Raw genomic sequence first — 15,957 nt, forward strand, 5'->3', positions numbered from 1 at the left:
CTCATGCTGAAATCATCAGTATCTCTGTGACCAGCTGTGATAAACTGCTGATAAATGAACACATTATCTTTGTGCTATAAACTTACCTGCCAGAGCAAATACATAACAGCCAGAATACACAGTTGGTCTGTGTAACAACTGTAAAAAACTATTGTAAGGAGCTGGACCTCTTCAAGTTTGTTTAAAACGTTTAATCCGAGAAGCTTCTTCAGTTCTAAGAGCAACTGGTGGATCTCCCAGATTTTTAAGCCCTATGGGAGTGTCCCCCAGGAGGGTCATGGAGCACCTGTTGATCCTATTGATCCCACCATTCTGATGGACATAGAAGAGCCACCTCCACAGGATAAAGGACACTCTTTCGAGGATGCTAATGTTCACATTTTGGACAGAGAGGACAGATGGTTTTAAAGAGGAGTGAAAGAAGCCATCTACGTCCACTGTGAGCGACCATCGTTGATCATCAGGGGGTCCTTTTGTCCCTCTTGGGGGGGAAACTCCCACAGAGCTTGAATCTGAATCACAGGTTCAGATGTTTCAGCCTCATAATAAACAAACACAGGTTCAGAGAGTCGAGGATTTGACCTTCCAAAAGTCTCAGACATGTTTTAACGAACTCTCAGTCTGCAAATTATAAAGATCAGCTGGATCAGTTTTAGTCATATTTAGTCAGATCATCCGTTTCCTTTGTTAAATTAAGAAAAATCCACCAGTATTTTCTCACTTTATACATATTGTGAATAGTTTGTATTAATCTGTTGTCCTGAACTAGAAGAGGAAACAGATTCTGTTCTGTTCTTCACTCATCACCTACCTGACAGCTGACACCTCACACCTGTTTCTCACCTGCAGGTCACACAGGAGGAGACACAGAGGAGGGAGAGAAGGAGGATGGAGGGAAGAAGGACGGAGGGAAGGAGGACGGAGGGAAGAAGGACGGAGGGAAGGAGGATGAAGGGAAGGAGGATGAAGGGAAGGAGGCTGGAGGGAAGAAGGATGGAGGGAAGGAGGACGAAGGGAAGAAGGACGGAGGGAAGGAGGATGAAGGGAAGAAGGACGGGGGGAAGACGGACGGAGGGAAGGAGGATGAAGGGAAGAAGGATGGGGGGAAGGAGGACGGAGGGAAGGAGGACGGAGGGAAGGAGGATGGAGGGAAGAAGGACGGGGGGAAGACGGACGGAGGGAAGGAGGACGAAGGGAAGAAGGATGGGGGGAAGGAGGACGAAGGGAAGAAGGATGGGGGGAAGGAGGACGAAGGGAAGAAGGATGGAGGGAAGGAGGATGGGGGGAAGGAGGACGGAGGGAAGAAGGACGGAGGGAAGGAGGATGAAGGGAAGAAGGATGGGGGGAAGGAGGACGGAGGGAAGGAGGACGAAGGGAAGAAGGACGGAGGGAAGGAGGATGGAGGGAAGAAGGATGGAGGGAAGGATGACAGAGGGAAGGAGGATGGGGGGAAGGAGGACGGAGGGAAGAAGGACGAAGGGAAGAAGGACGGGGGGAAGGAGGATGAAGGGAAGAAGGATGGGGGGAAGGAGGATGGAGGGAAGAAGGACGGAGGGAAGGAGGATGAAGGGAAGGAGGATGGGGGGAAGGAGGACGGAGGGAAGGAGGATGAAGGGAAGAAGGATGGGGGGAAGGAGGATGGAAGGAAGAAGGACAGAGGGAAGGAGGATGGGGGGAAGAAGGACAGAGGGAAGGAGGATGGGGGGAAGAAGGATGGAGGGAAGGAGGACGGTGGGAAGAAGGACAGAGGGAAGAAGGACGGAGGGAAGGAGGATGGAGGGAAGGAGGATGGAGGGAAGAAGGATGGAGGGAAGGAGGATGAAGGGAAGAAGGATGGGGGGAAGGAGGATGGAGGGAAGAAGGACAGAGGGAAGGAGGATGGGGGGAAGAAGGATGGAGGGAAGGAGGATGAAGGGAAGAAGGATGGGGGGAAGGAGGACGGAGGGAAGAAGGACGGAGGGAAGAAGGACGGAGGGAAGGAGGAGGGAGGGAAGAAGGACGGGGGGAAGGAGGACGGAGGGAAGAAGGACGGAGGGAAGAAGGACGGAGGGAAGGAGGATGGAGGGAAGAAGGATGGAGGGAAGGAGGTTGGAAGGAAGGATGAAGGGAAGGAGGATGGAGGGAAGGAGGATGGAAGGAAGGATGAAGGGAAGGAGGATGGAAGGAAGGATGAAGGGAAGGAGGATGGAGGGAAGGAGGATGGAAGGAAGGATGAAGGGAAGGAGGATGGATCTGTTCGACTGATAGTTGGTCTGTCAGTTTCTGCTGTGCTTCTTGTTGTTGTTGCTCTTCTTATTAATCTGATCTGCAGAAAATATGAGAGGGGTTTTAGCACAACAAAACAAAACCTGAGAAAAAAACGTAAGAAAACAATTGAAAGGGCTGCAAAGTATTCAAAGCTGAATAATGCTGAGACTGACTTTCCATGAAGTCACTGTTACCCAGCGCGACGAAAAACATGATCAAGGACAGAAAGAAACTGATGATGCCCCATGTGACTTTTCCTCCTCAAGCCCAGCCCACTGGGAGACAGCTTGTTTTTGTGTTTGTGGTGTTTTGCACGGCTGTGCCCTTTTTAACACTGTTGTGTTTAACTTTGTTTTTTTTATATCTCTGGAAATAAAAGTTTGGTTTGTAAAGAAAATGATAATGAGTGAAATCAGTCTGTCTGTCTACATTTATGAAGAAAACAGTGATCAAAAACTCAAATATTTACTCAATAAACTGAAAAAATGTTAAGATTTAACATTCCTGTGAATCACTAAACTAAGATGTATAACCACTGTTTTTGAAAACTGCTTCACATCTGTGCTGCATGGAGTCGACCAACTTGTGGCAGCTGTAAACAGATATACCAGCCCAGGAGGATTTGACAACCTTCCACAATTCCTCTGCGTTTCTTGGTTTTGCCTCAGAAACACCATTTTTGATGTCACAAGTTTTCTATTGGATTAAGGTCCGGGCACTCTGCTGGCCACTCCATGACCCTAATTTTATTGGTCTGGAACCAAGATGCTGCTCACTTACTGGTGTGTTTGGGGTCGTTGTGATGTTTAAACACCCATTTCATGGGCATTTCCTCTTCAGCATAAGGCAGCGTGACCTCTCCAAGTAGTTTGATATAAGCAAATTGATCCCTGATATGAGATAAGTGGGCCCGACACCATAGTAAGAGAAACAGACCCCATCATGATGCTTGCACTGCCATGCTTCACAGTCTTCAGAGAGTACTGTGGCTTGAATTCAGTGTTTGGGGGTCTGAGGGCTCAGGGCCGTCCTGTTGTCATGGTATCAAGTGCATGACGACTCTCTGCACACACTCTGAGTCCTTATGCACATTTTCTATAAGTCCTCATCAGAGGAATGCAGCTCATCTAAATATCTGTAAAAAAGTTTTTGTTAATGCAAAGAAATATCTTTTTAAAAATTTCTGTAAATACTGAAAAAAAAAACCAGGAACTTTCTGTCATTTCTCTGTTACTTCATTCATTTGGTTTTGTATGAGTGGTCATGGCAGAGAAGTTCCTCCTTCACATTCTCCAAAAACGTCCATTGGGCCGATTTGGACTCTTTGCCAGCCTGATTCTGGGCCCCGGGCCTTATGTTTGACACCCCTGCACTCAACTCTTTATAGCTCTGAAAACTAATTTAAGAACAACAAAAAAACCCTCAGAAAATAAAGTAACTGACAGAAATTTTAAATATGAGCATAATTCCACCAAAGAGGCTTTTTATTTTCAGGCTCTGGTTGTTTGAGGCTGTCAGACGCTCAGTTATTGACGATGATGCTTGAATTCAAACAGACAGACAACATGAAAGATGAGGAAATCCCTGAGCACTGTGCAGAGGACTCTGAGGATCCTCAGCGTCACTGTGACACGTGCCTGTATGTGCACATCTTTACTTTTAATAAGATGTTTCAACATGCAGACGTGAATCTAACACAGTAACAGCTGCCTTTGTTTCAGATCCAGCTCATTCCAGTTCACTGACAAAGTTTTGGTGCTGCGATAACGACTCTGAGCCGATGAAGCTCTGATGACTCTGATAACATCTCCCTCCCAGTAATAACCTCCCAGCAGCAACTATGACAGACACGTCTCCTGACAGTGACACTCTTACAGATACACATTCAAGACTCAAGAGCTTTATTGTCAATACAGCAGTAGACACAGTATACAGCTTACCACATGGTGCATTTATAAGTATGCAAAAGATATCTCTCTCCAAGAGATATAAAACTCAAAATTACAAATACATAACATACTAAACTTTGTGATGCGGCTGCTGCTGCTCCACATGTTAGTAAATCTGACCCTAAATCTTCCTGCTTCTCTTAGAGCACACAGGTAACGGCTGCCCTGAGCATGAAGGTGTGTCTGCAACATGATGAAGCTCGTCTAGAGCAATGATTACAATCTGCTCCGGGGCAGCTGGAGAGTCCTGTTTGCTGTTTGCCTCCTTTAGAAAATAGAATAAGAGCCAGAAACTTCTTCTCAACACAAAATAGTCTTTGAATGTGTTTTATCTTATTTTCTAGGGTCCATTAGAGTGACCGTGGATACAAAGTGATGTTAGTGGAGAATTAAAGGTTTTAGTAAAAAGTGTGAAGGTTGACAGTTTGATTACAGCTGCTCAAACTGATTTCCTGTTCTTTGTATGTTTGTCACACTTATTAAATGTTTCAGATCAGGATGATGTAGCTTTGGATTTGTTCCCTTAATAACAAACATCTTCATTTACAAACTTCAGTTTGTGTTTTCTTTGTTTAATATTTTAATGTGTTTGATCTGAAACATTTAAGTGTGACAAACATACAAAAACCAGGAAACCAGGAAGGAAACAAACTCTGTTTCACTCTGTTTGTTTCCATCTTATGTTCTTATATGTTGTTTGTTTGAAACTTGTGATCAGTATTTTAAACTTTTTAAACTGAACTCAAACACAAACTACAAACTGGTCAGACATTGAAATGAATTGTTCCTCTGAGTATCTGAACCTGCTGTTGTGTTGCTTTTGTGTGCTGCTGTCACTGATGGCTGCTGCTGTGACAACAGACACACAAACAGTTTGATGTCATCAGAAATCCCTCTGCATACACTGAGAGAAAAGCTGCTTTACTTTCACACTCCAACACTGTTATTATGTCCTGCAGTCTGAGTGTAAAACAACACTGCCCCCGTGAGGTCAAACTGGAGCATTGCACATGATAATTCACATCCAGCAAACGTCTTGGACCTTCACACACATCTGACCCTGATTTAGTGGAGACTTTAGAAATTTCAGTGTTTCTAAAGTCTACCTCCTTTTTTGTGATAGTTTTTAATGAATTGGGACACAGCTGGGACACGTTGGTTATTGATTTCACTGTTTAAAGCTTTAAACAGATCAGAGAGACAGTCCAGGCAGATGGGATCACGTGGTGAGTGAAATAAATACAGAGGTGGTCACCTCTGTATTTAATCATTAGTTATTATTCATCTCTGGCTCTCTTCCACATCTTGTCTTGTCTCCTCCCTTTTCCTGGTTCTGCAAACAAACAAAGGTCAATCAAATGGATGATCCACTTGGTAAAGGCTAAAGAACCAATCAGGACAGGCAAAAATAAAAAGAACTAATTTCATCATTGGATGAGATGATCCAGTGCTAACTATATGCTTTATCAACAAGGAAAAAGGGTTTCTGTCTGCCTTTTAAGCCTAATCTTAAAAGTAGAGATAGTGTCTGTCTCCTGAATCCAAACTGGAAGCTGGTTCCACAGAAGAGGGGCCTGAAAACTGAAGGCTCTCCCTCCCATTCTACTTTTAAATACTCTAGGAACAACAAGTAGGCCTGCAGAGCGAGAGCGAAGTGCTCTAATAGGGTGATATGGTACTACAAGGTCATTAAGATAAGATGGGGCCTGATTATTTAAGACCTTGTATGTGAGGAGCAGCATTTTGAATTCAATTCTGGATTTAACAGGAAGACAATGAAGGGAAGCCAGTCTCAGACCAACAGAATAGACCCAGCAGAAGAAGCTACTTCCATTTAGGAGTTTTCAAGGCCTCTGAGGATTTCCTCCAGTTTTTATCCATCTATTGGTATCAAGACTGCATCTGTGAGGATTTTCTGCCACAGAGGGAATTTTCCACGACTGCTACAGCTGCCAAACGTCTTGATGCATGCTCAATCATCCAGGTAAGTAAATCTCCAAGTTGATTCTGTTCATCTGGACGCAGCGTTTTGTGGGAGAAACGTTTCGTCACTCATCCAGGTGACTTCTTCAGTCTCAGCTGACTGCAGGTTTCCTCAATCTTATAAACAGAACATTTGCATAATGACTGAAAGCAGCCCACTGAAGGAAGAATGGGCTGGGAGGTCAGAGATCAGTGGGCTTTGGTCAGTGGTTGTTGATCATGACCTGACAGATCTGTATCCTGTGTGTGCACCCACTGTGGGCCTTTCCTGTGCTTAGTGTCAGCCTGAGCTCCATGCAGGCCTCAAAGGCCAAGCAATTCAAAAGCTTCACCAAAACAAGGCACCACTCAAATAGCTGGACCCAGGCTCGCCGCCCTTATGGAGGAAAACATAGAAGATGATCTCTGTGAGTTATTTTTACTGTCATATTATAAAATGTGATGTTCTAGCATCATGTTATTCTTCTTAAGCCTTTGAAAAGCTTCCTCTGTGTTCATTGAACTGATTACTTTAGTGCTGCTGTCTACTTGTTACATTTAGTACTGTTTCATTTTCAACCTAGGAAGATCTGTGAAAAGGACTCACAATATAACATAATACTGTAAGATTACTTACAGGTAAAATACTCAGATTGTACTTAGATAAAAGTAATCACAGACTGGCCCAGCCTGACTGCCTTGAAGTTCAGGTGTCTTCACTGCCTCCTCTGATAAGAGCTGGAGACCTGAGTAGGTTCGTCACCCATCAGCAGCAGATCACCTCTCGATCGGGCACGTTTTCATCTGGGAGGCTTTTAGAGCTCACTGCCCTCGGCGTCGCTGCTGGAACAACCAAGTTTTGCTATTGAATCTTTGACCTGCTGATCTCACAGAGGCAGGAGACCCAGAACATCCATGCCAGCTTCAGTTTATGCTCTGTCCTGTCATCCAATCAGATTTGCATGTAATACACTGATATTCAGCCCCAGCCTGGTGTTCTCTCCATCTCTGACCTTTCACACAATTTAAACTAACAAACTTTCTCTTTAAAACTGTTTGTCAATCACAATTTACTCGATTTATTATTATTCTATCACATATTTATATCAGTCATAATGAACTCAGTATGATCTGAGCTGTAAACCTGTATTGATCATCACAAACCTTTATAGCGCTTCAGAGCAGCTCCTTCAGTGGCTGCAGCACCCACGATGTGGGACGGAGAGATTTCCTCCCCTCTGCTGTCAGACTCCACCACAAAGACTTTGCAGCTGATCAAACACACACATGTGCAATAGGACTAAGTGTAACACTCTTTTTCTGACAACGTTGTATTTGTACTCAGTTGTATGTAGCATGTGTATTCTATTTTTATCCTATCATTCTATTCTATTCTATTGGGTACAGTTGTGTACAGTTTCTTATTCTATTCCAGGGTTCTCTCATGTTTGCTATGTAACTGCACTGTCCACTTCCTGCTGTAACAAAACAAATTTCCCACATGTGGGACTAATAAAGATGCTCTTATCGTTACTGTATAACCACAGGTTCACTTCACATTTGGTAGAATATAAAAGGACAAAGCTGGACAATTGTCATCACATTTCTCATTAGTTGCTGTTAGCACAGGCACACAAAGAAAGCAGAGCTTTAGCTTTAGCTCCCTACATCACTTTTAAGCCTGGATGTTGAGGCTTTTGCTTCCTCTCAGCTGTGATGACATCTCTGTCTGCTCCATCTCACCCACCATCATCCATCTGACCTGATGCTACCTGACAAACTAAAGATAAAATATTAAATTCATTTTGCATCACTTACATTTAAAATACATTTAAGGTGGATTTCTTAAAAGGGAAGGGACTGACCTGACTGTTGTGTCGAGACAGGTGTGAAGGGAGTTAAATCCAGTCTTATACTACGGACGTGTTTGGTTTTGGTCTGTAATACGTTGAGTTTATTATCTATAAGTTAACATAGCAAATCCTCCATCCAGAGGCTAAAGTGATATCAGAGCTAGACTACTTTAAGTGAAAACAGATGATCGTCTGAGTCTTAAATGAAATAAGGTTAAAAAGAAATGCTGCTATCGACAGTGTGAGGCAGTGAGCTCTGTTATACCATATTTTTAAATTTTCTTTATTATTATTATATTATAGTGTTATTACCTTCCTGTTACTTCATAATAGAATGACAGTTAATGGTAAAAGTCTTGAATAGTTTTGAATTTATTTTTCCATGATCACATTTCATTCAATCACTCGTGGACTTGTGTGAATGTTACATGTATTATTTTCACCCGTGGATTTACAGACACTGTGTGAACAGTTTTCATTTTATCCAAAGTTTTACTTGATGTCCAACTGATAAAATCACTGACAGACAACAGAAGCAGGAGCTCAGAGAGAAATTCAATTCAACTTTATTCATAAAGAGACAAATCACAAGGTTTGGTTTTATTTTACAGAAACTTCAAACTAAACCAAATTCAGGACGTGTATTAAACCTGCAGCTGATCCCTGTCTGCTGTTCACTCCCTTTGATTTCTGTTACCAGCATCATCTCATGTTCCCCAGGTTCACTGACAACGCTGAAACCACCAGCGGGAGACTAAGAGTGCTGCTTTAAAAAGATTCAGACATTTTATTTTGCTGCAGCTCAACATGAGGCTGGATCCTGATTCTTTGTTGTTTTTGTTTTCTCTACATCAAGAAAACAGCAGCAACAAGAAGCACAGCAGGAACTGACAGGCTGACCTTCAGTCCAACAGATCCTCCTGTGTGACCTGCAGGTGAGAAACAGCTGTGAGGTGTCAGGTAGGTGATGATGAAGAACAGAACAGAATCCATTTGCTCTTCAAACTGCTGTCAGACATTATCTGCTGCACTCTGATCACATCACTCAGACCAGCTGCTTTCTACAAAGTCTCATCAGCAACATCTTTACAAACCAACATCAGATTGTGTGTTTTGTGGTCTAAAGTTTTGTGCTTCTGGTTTCTCATTGGCTCACACTCTTGCAGAGCCGTAACACGCACATGAATGAGAGGTGGTGAGTGTAGTTCCTATTGACAGGGTATTGCAGACCATCCCGCTAATTGCTGAATTTACTTTTGTCTGTCATATTTATAATGAAAAACAAATGTAATCAAATTAGATATTGATATTTTCATATGGGAATTGATCCTGCAACATGAAACGCTGGGATTGGAAGTTCAGCATCGCTCCGCACATCATACCTGTGAGATGACAGACAGCAGTGTGGAGGAGAGTGCGACACAAAAACACAGAAATATGACTGACAGCTGCAAACGAAGCAGCATCTGCTGCAGGTGAAAGATATTGGGACTAGCAGAGCAGAGTGGCTTCACTGTAAAACAAAATTAGCAGTGAGTGTGAAAAGTTTCTGTGTGTGGAGTTCAACACCGTCCACTCAGAAGCTGCATCACTGGATGGTAGATTTAAAAAGCTTGCATTCAGTGACAACAGAGCTGTTGATGAGGCACTTCAGAGAATAACTGCAGCAGCAAAGTGCACTCCCACCCAGCTCCACCATTACAGGGCCAAGTGAAGGAGGAGCCACAGACGTCTGCTGGGTGGAGCCTCTTTGATGAAAGAGCTGCAGGAGATGCTGCAAAGAGAAATACTACAGCTGATGTTATGATGGAGATGAAATGTTATCTTGAGGAGCCCCTCATCCAACAAGGAGAAGGCCCACAGAGCTGGTGGGAGGCCAAGGCCACAGTCTTTCCCTACCTGTTGAAGGTGATGGAGGGGAGACTGTGCATTGTGGCAACATCTGTTCCTTTGGAGGGTCTTCTCAAAAACTGGGCAGATACTAAGGAGAAACCACATCAGCCCATCCAAGCTGAGGCAGCTGGTTTTTCTGAATGTCGACCTGCACTGAGGACAAACTGTTTGGCTGCTGAGTTTGGTTCTGTTCTGTGGATTTGTTTACAGTGGGGCTTTTTGTGCTGAATTAAACTTAAAGGTTTGAGTAAAATATTAAACAACAGTAAGAATGCCTGCTTTTGTGACAGAACAAAAACACAAAATTAGGCAATTATAAGGCTTTTCATAAAAACACTACATGCAAAAGGGTTTGTCAGCACACAAAGCATTCACATTTGCCAAGTAAAGCTAAAGTATGAGGCTACAGAGGATAATAACTTAAGAGACATTTGGGAGCCACAAGACGTGCAAGATAATCCAGAGCTTAGATCTAAATAAGGAAGTCTTAACTCAGTAATGGAGAATATCCTCACACATTAAGAAGCACCGAGGGAGGGAAGTCCTTCATTACTCTGTCAGTCAGGTAGGTGATCAGTGAAGAACAGCACAGAATCTATGTACCTGCATGTTCAGCTCAATTTGTGGATGCAATAAGAAGTAAAGTGAGAGTGATCAGCTTACCAGTGACTGTGATATTAACCAGGTTACTGATGGCACCATTACTGGACTCACACCAGTAAACTCCAGTGTCGTGAGGCACCAGCGCACTGATTGAACATGATTGATCACGTTGCTGTTGTCCCCGCCCATCTCCACACTCAGCCCTCTGCAGTTTGCTTGTGTTTCTCCTCACAGTCCAATCAGAAAAGCTTTGGTCCTCCTCACAGATTACAGTCACAACATCTCCCTCAGAGACATCAGAGCTGTGAGGAAGAGGAGAGGTTAGATCAGGGCAAGGCTGGACTGGGACAAAAAGTCGGGATGAAGATTGAAAATGTGACGTCATTCAGGGGTAAAACCGCAAAGGATTCTGGGAACTTGTGGCAAGAGGTACTAGCGCACGCAGGCTTTCAATTGAACTCAGTTACACAGCGATAAAAAGAAACACAAAAATGGCAAGAAGCTGTTGTATTATTAACTGCAACAGCCGGTCGCATGACAGCCACGGGAAGCCGACGGGTAAAGAGATCGGTTTTTTTTTTATCGGATTACGTCATTGAAGAGAAATTTTTAAGCCATGTTTCCGAAGTAAGAGCCGACGGATGGTCTGGATATACAAAATATAACGTCCCAGAACTCTCCAGCTCACAGGTTAGTCTGCTCCAAGCATTCCCACAAAGGTCAGAGTTTTGTTGTAGTTAATGCGTCATTTTTCTTAACATAATTGGTGATATAGGTTACAAGCAAGTCTGGCGCTGAACAGAAATTGTCGCGCTATGCTCCTTTGTTTATTGTGCATAAATAGTGAATTGTCCTGACACAATATTGTGTTTCGCTTCTGTTATTATGGTACATTGACAGAAACATATACTTTTATTCACAGGGTAAAACAGGTGTTTTGTATCACTAATTGTCCAGTGCGATTACAGCATACAGTATTATTGTCACTGCTACATTTCTGTGATGCTACCAGAAATTATTTCCACTACTAATTAATTACCGCTGAGCTCAAAGGTTATATTAATAAACGGTTAACGAATGTGTATCTATGACGACGATTTGTGAGACTGGTAAACTTACCTTTGTTCGTACGATGGTCTTTCGTTCTACACGGTGCATTTCAAGGTCCTGCACCCATCCGTCGGTAAACTGTACCTGGGCTTGTTGCAGTGACCTGAAGTTACTAAACTTCATGAGTGTATGCACTCACTCCAAGAACCGTATGATTATAAATATGAGCGTGGTGAAAGTTGGGCAGCATGCTAATGTCTTTGGTCCCTCTGTGTGCTCGTAAGGGTCTGACCCTTTCACTCCTTTGATTTTTTCCTCGTATCTTTTCTTTGTCTTTTCGTCGAGACTTTTTTGTGCGGCAAAGAAAAAACAAGAAGGTATTGGAACCGGAGAATGAACGTTTTGCGGTGCTGCAAACGCTTGCATTTGATGCGGTACTTGGATTGTTTTGCCACGAGTTCCCGGCATGCAATGCGCGAAAATCACGTGATTGCTAAACAAGGGGGAGGGTGCATCCGGCCTCCTCGGCTGTAATTGGTCCAGCCCAGAGTCGATCATGACCAATTGGCCAATCCAACACCTTTCATTATATATACCCTTCCTTAAAAAAAAAAAAATCCATCGGCCCATAAAAACAAAAAATCGCCAGCTATGGATCAGGGGTGTCAAACTCAAATACACAGTGGGCCAAAATTCAAAACTGGAACAAAGTCGCAGGCTAACGTTAATATTTATTGAAATATATTTATTCCTCCAGATATAAGAATGAATCTTTTCTCAAACACGTTTTGCTGAAAAACTGAATATGGAACAAGTTCTGCTCCAATTATTTGGGTAAAGATAATAAACACTTTGATGGCCTATAAGTGAAAGTGAAAACGTGATAAACCAATAATATAATTAATAAATAATAAATAATTATATTTTTTGATAAGTGAAGTTCACTGAACTGAAAGGAAATTTTGGTTTGATGATGGTTGACATGTTTTCCAAATAGAAGTTTTTCCTCTAGTGAGGAGATGCAGGTGCAGCAGAGCATTGCTGGAAGAAATGATCCCAAGGGTGGAATCTCCTGAGAAATCTTCAGAGACCCAGCGAGAAGTAGGGACCATAGCTGACAGCCCAGGCAGGGGTTGAGGTCAAAGGTCATGCTGTTTGGGGACCTACTGGTCATCATGAGAAGATTCTGGAACCACAGCAATGACCATAAAGCTGCACTGGATGGAGAGCTGTGCCACGGGGCTTTCCAGAGGTAATCACGAGGAGATTGTGGACAACATGTGAAATGAGATAAAAGCTCTTTATTAGTAACTTTTACAACTTCTGGCAGGTTAATGTCTGAACTTTGGAGTGAAACACACCCTTAGTTACAGGAAATAACACCACTGTCTGTAACTAAGTGAATCCACCTTAACACCACCTGTGTGTGTGTGACTGCATTACACTCCCACTGCTGGGAACCTGAACAAGAACCAGAACAAAGTCTAAAATAGAAGCTGACAAACAGCTGCACCACCGAGTGACACTTTATTTTATAAACTTCACAACAGGTTTCATGTTGTGACCTGTGGAGGTGAAAAGACTCAAAACCTGTTTTACAGCTTTTGAGCTGCAGGCAGGATTGAAACACACCTTAGTTAAAAGTCAAACAGCAACATTTGTCTCCTCCCCTCACGTCACTCAAATGTGACAAACCAGGAAACAGGAAGTTCTTCGTCCTCAGTAAAGAGAGACGCACAGACGATCAGACTGAGCTCAGACCAAACTAGCAGCTTCCTCTGAGTGAGTCCAGCTACAGGAGAGAAAAGTGGAAAACTCCAACACTGCTGCTTCAAGCTGCTGACGCTCCACACACTGAATGTGAGTTTGAGCAAAAACACGACTCAAAGGAAGTTTCAGTGAAGGTGGTAGAGGAGGGAGGGGAGCCAGGACTGACTGTACTTCCTGTCTGCTGTTTTCAGCTTCACTCACAGACTCAATGGCTTCCAGATCAGAGGAGGATCTCTGCTGTCCGGTCTGTCAGGAGGTCTTCAGAGATCCTGTTCTTCTGTCATGTAGCCACAGCTTCTGTAAAGACTGTCTGAAGAGATGGTGGAGAAAAAAAAGGGAACGTGAGTGTCCAGTTTGTAAGAGAAGATCTTCAAAGAATGATCCACCTTTAAATCTGGCTTTAAGAAACCTGTGTGAGTCGTTCTTACAGGAGAGAGATCAGAGAGCTTCAGAGGCTCTCTGCAGTCTGCACTCTGAGAAACTCAAACTCTTCTGTCTGGACCATCAGCAGCCAGTGTGTGTCGTCTGCAGAGACTCAGAAAAACACACCAATCACAGATTCAGACCCATCGATGAAGCTGCACAACAACACAAGAAGGAACTTCAGGAAACTCTGGAGCCCTTAAAGAAGAAGTTAAAGGTTTGTGAAGAAGTTCAAGTGAAGTTTGATCAAACAGCAGAACACATTAAGGTCCAGGCCCGACACACAGAGAGGCAGATTAAGGAGCAGTTTAAGAAGCTTCATCAGTTTCTAGCAGAGGAAGAGGAGGCCAGGCTGGCTGCACTGAGGGAGGAAGAGGAGCAGAAGAGTGGGATGATGAAGGAGAAGATGGAGGCTCTGAGCAGAGAGATAGCAGCTCTTTCAGACACAGTCAGAGCCACAGAGGAGGAGCTGAGAGCTGAAGACGTCTCATTCCTGCACAACTACAAGGCTGCAGTGGAAAGAGTCCAGCGCTGCCCCCTGCTGGATGATCCACAGCTGCCCTCAGGAGCTCTGATAGACCAGGCCAAACACCTGGGCAACCTGACCTTCAACATCTGGAACAACATGAAGGACATGGTCTCCTACACTCCTCTCATTCTGGACCCAAACACTGCTCATCCAAACCTCATCCTGTCTGAAGATCTGACCAGTGTGAGAGGAGGAGAGAAGCAGCTTCCTGATAATCCAGAGAGGTTTGATTTTTGCTGGTCTGTCCTGGGCTCTGAGGGCTTTAACTCAGGGACTCACAGCTGGGATGTCGATGTAGGAGACAGTATAGTGTGGTTAGTGGGTGTGTTAGCAGAGTCTGTGCAGAGGAAGGGACGCATACAGTCTGGATTATGGACAATATGGTTCTTATTAGGTAAATACTACACACGCTCACCATCAGCTCCTCTCACTGCTCTCTCAGTCCAGAAGAAGCTCCAGAGGATCAGAGTGAATCTGGACTGGAACAGAGGAAAGCTGTCGTTCTCTGATCCTGATACTAACACACACATACACACCTTCACACACACTTTCACTCACAGGATGTTTCCATACATTAGCACTTATGATAAACTGAAGGTGTGTCCGTTGAAGGTGTCAGTGTCAGTGCAGCAGATGAGTTGAGGATGATGATGTTTCTAATGTTGTTTCCTGTCAGTGAGTTGAAGCTGTTAAACTGCAGCTGTCCTCCTGCTGCCTCGTTGTTCCAAAGCTCTTTGTTTCTCTTTTAGTTTCACTCTTTCTTTCTGTTTCTGCTGTCCACCTTTTCACATGGAAAATCATTTCACTGTTTCTCACTGAATGACTCCCCAAACTAGATTTGAAATTCTATCAAGTTTCTAATCATTACAAGTGATTCATGTTTCTATTTGATGTGTAAATGGAGATGATTTAGTTTGCTGGGATATGGACTGACATGTGTTGAATGGGAGGAGCAGTTTGTTGTTGTCTTCTTGTCTGTTTATGACAACAATAAATATGTTGTTGAAACAATGATTCATGTTTAACTCCATAATAATAAATACAATAATACATTTTATTTAAAAATAGCGCCTTTCAAAGCACCCAAGGACACTGTACAACAGATAAAAACACAGAAACATGAAATATACACAATAAAAAGAATAGCAGATAAAAGTTAGAGCATACAGAGGTTTAAACATAAGCAATTTTAAACAGGTGCCTTTTGAGGGTGGAATTAAAAAGAGGGAATGAGCTAATATTTCTGAGGTCAGGTGGTAAGGAATTCCAAAGTCGAGGGGCAGAGGAACTAAAAGCCCTGCCCCCCATTGTAATCCGACGAGCGGAAGGAACAGAGAGAGAAAGAGAAGATGAGGATCTGAGGCACCGGGATGGGAAGTTCATCTGTACTAAATCGTAGAGGTATGGTGGAGAGAGAGAATGAATAGCCTTAAATGTATAGAGGATTATTTTAAAATGGATGCGAAATTTAACCGGGAGCCAGTGAAGCTGCTTCAGGATTGGGGAGATGTGGTGGGTAGAGGAAGTCCTAGTAATAATACGGGCAGCAGAGTTCTGAACACGTTGGAGCTTGTTAATAGATTTTTGTGTAAGGCCAAATAATAGTGAGTTACAGTAGTCAATTCGAGAGATAACAAGATTATGGATGAGAATGGCAGTGGCATGAGTAGTGAGGAAA

General features: G+C 43.4%; 2 protein-coding genes across 2 annotated transcripts in view; both read left to right on the forward strand.

The window, feature by feature from the left end:
- Positions 1 to 15,957, forward strand: part of LOC146578470 (cell adhesion molecule CEACAM5-like) — a 146,376-nt gene that overhangs the window by 5,451 nt on the left and 124,968 nt on the right. The gene's annotated exons all lie outside the window — the stretch shown is intronic.
- On the forward strand, positions 13,524 to 15,051 carry LOC146578471 (nuclear factor 7, ovary-like). Its single transcript, XM_085268778.1, has one exon. The coding sequence runs from the start codon at positions 13,536 to 13,538 to the stop codon at positions 14,919 to 14,921; it is 1,386 nt and encodes a 461-aa protein (XP_085124904.1). The 5' UTR covers positions 13,524 to 13,535; the 3' UTR covers positions 14,922 to 15,051.

Source organism: Mchenga conophoros, linkage group LG3 (assembly GCF_057382185.1).
Source record: "Mchenga conophoros isolate Kocher_MC1m ecotype Shallow Benthic linkage group LG3, M_conophoros_male_GT1.1, whole genome shotgun sequence".
NCBI classification, from domain to species: domain Eukaryota; kingdom Metazoa; phylum Chordata; class Actinopteri; order Cichliformes; family Cichlidae; genus Mchenga; species Mchenga conophoros.

Excerpts from the sequence above, each read along its gene's own strand:
- LOC146578471 (XM_085268778.1), top strand. The coding sequence starts at position 13,536 with ATGGCTTCCAGATCAGAGGAGGATCTCTGCTGTCCGGTCTGTCAGGAG.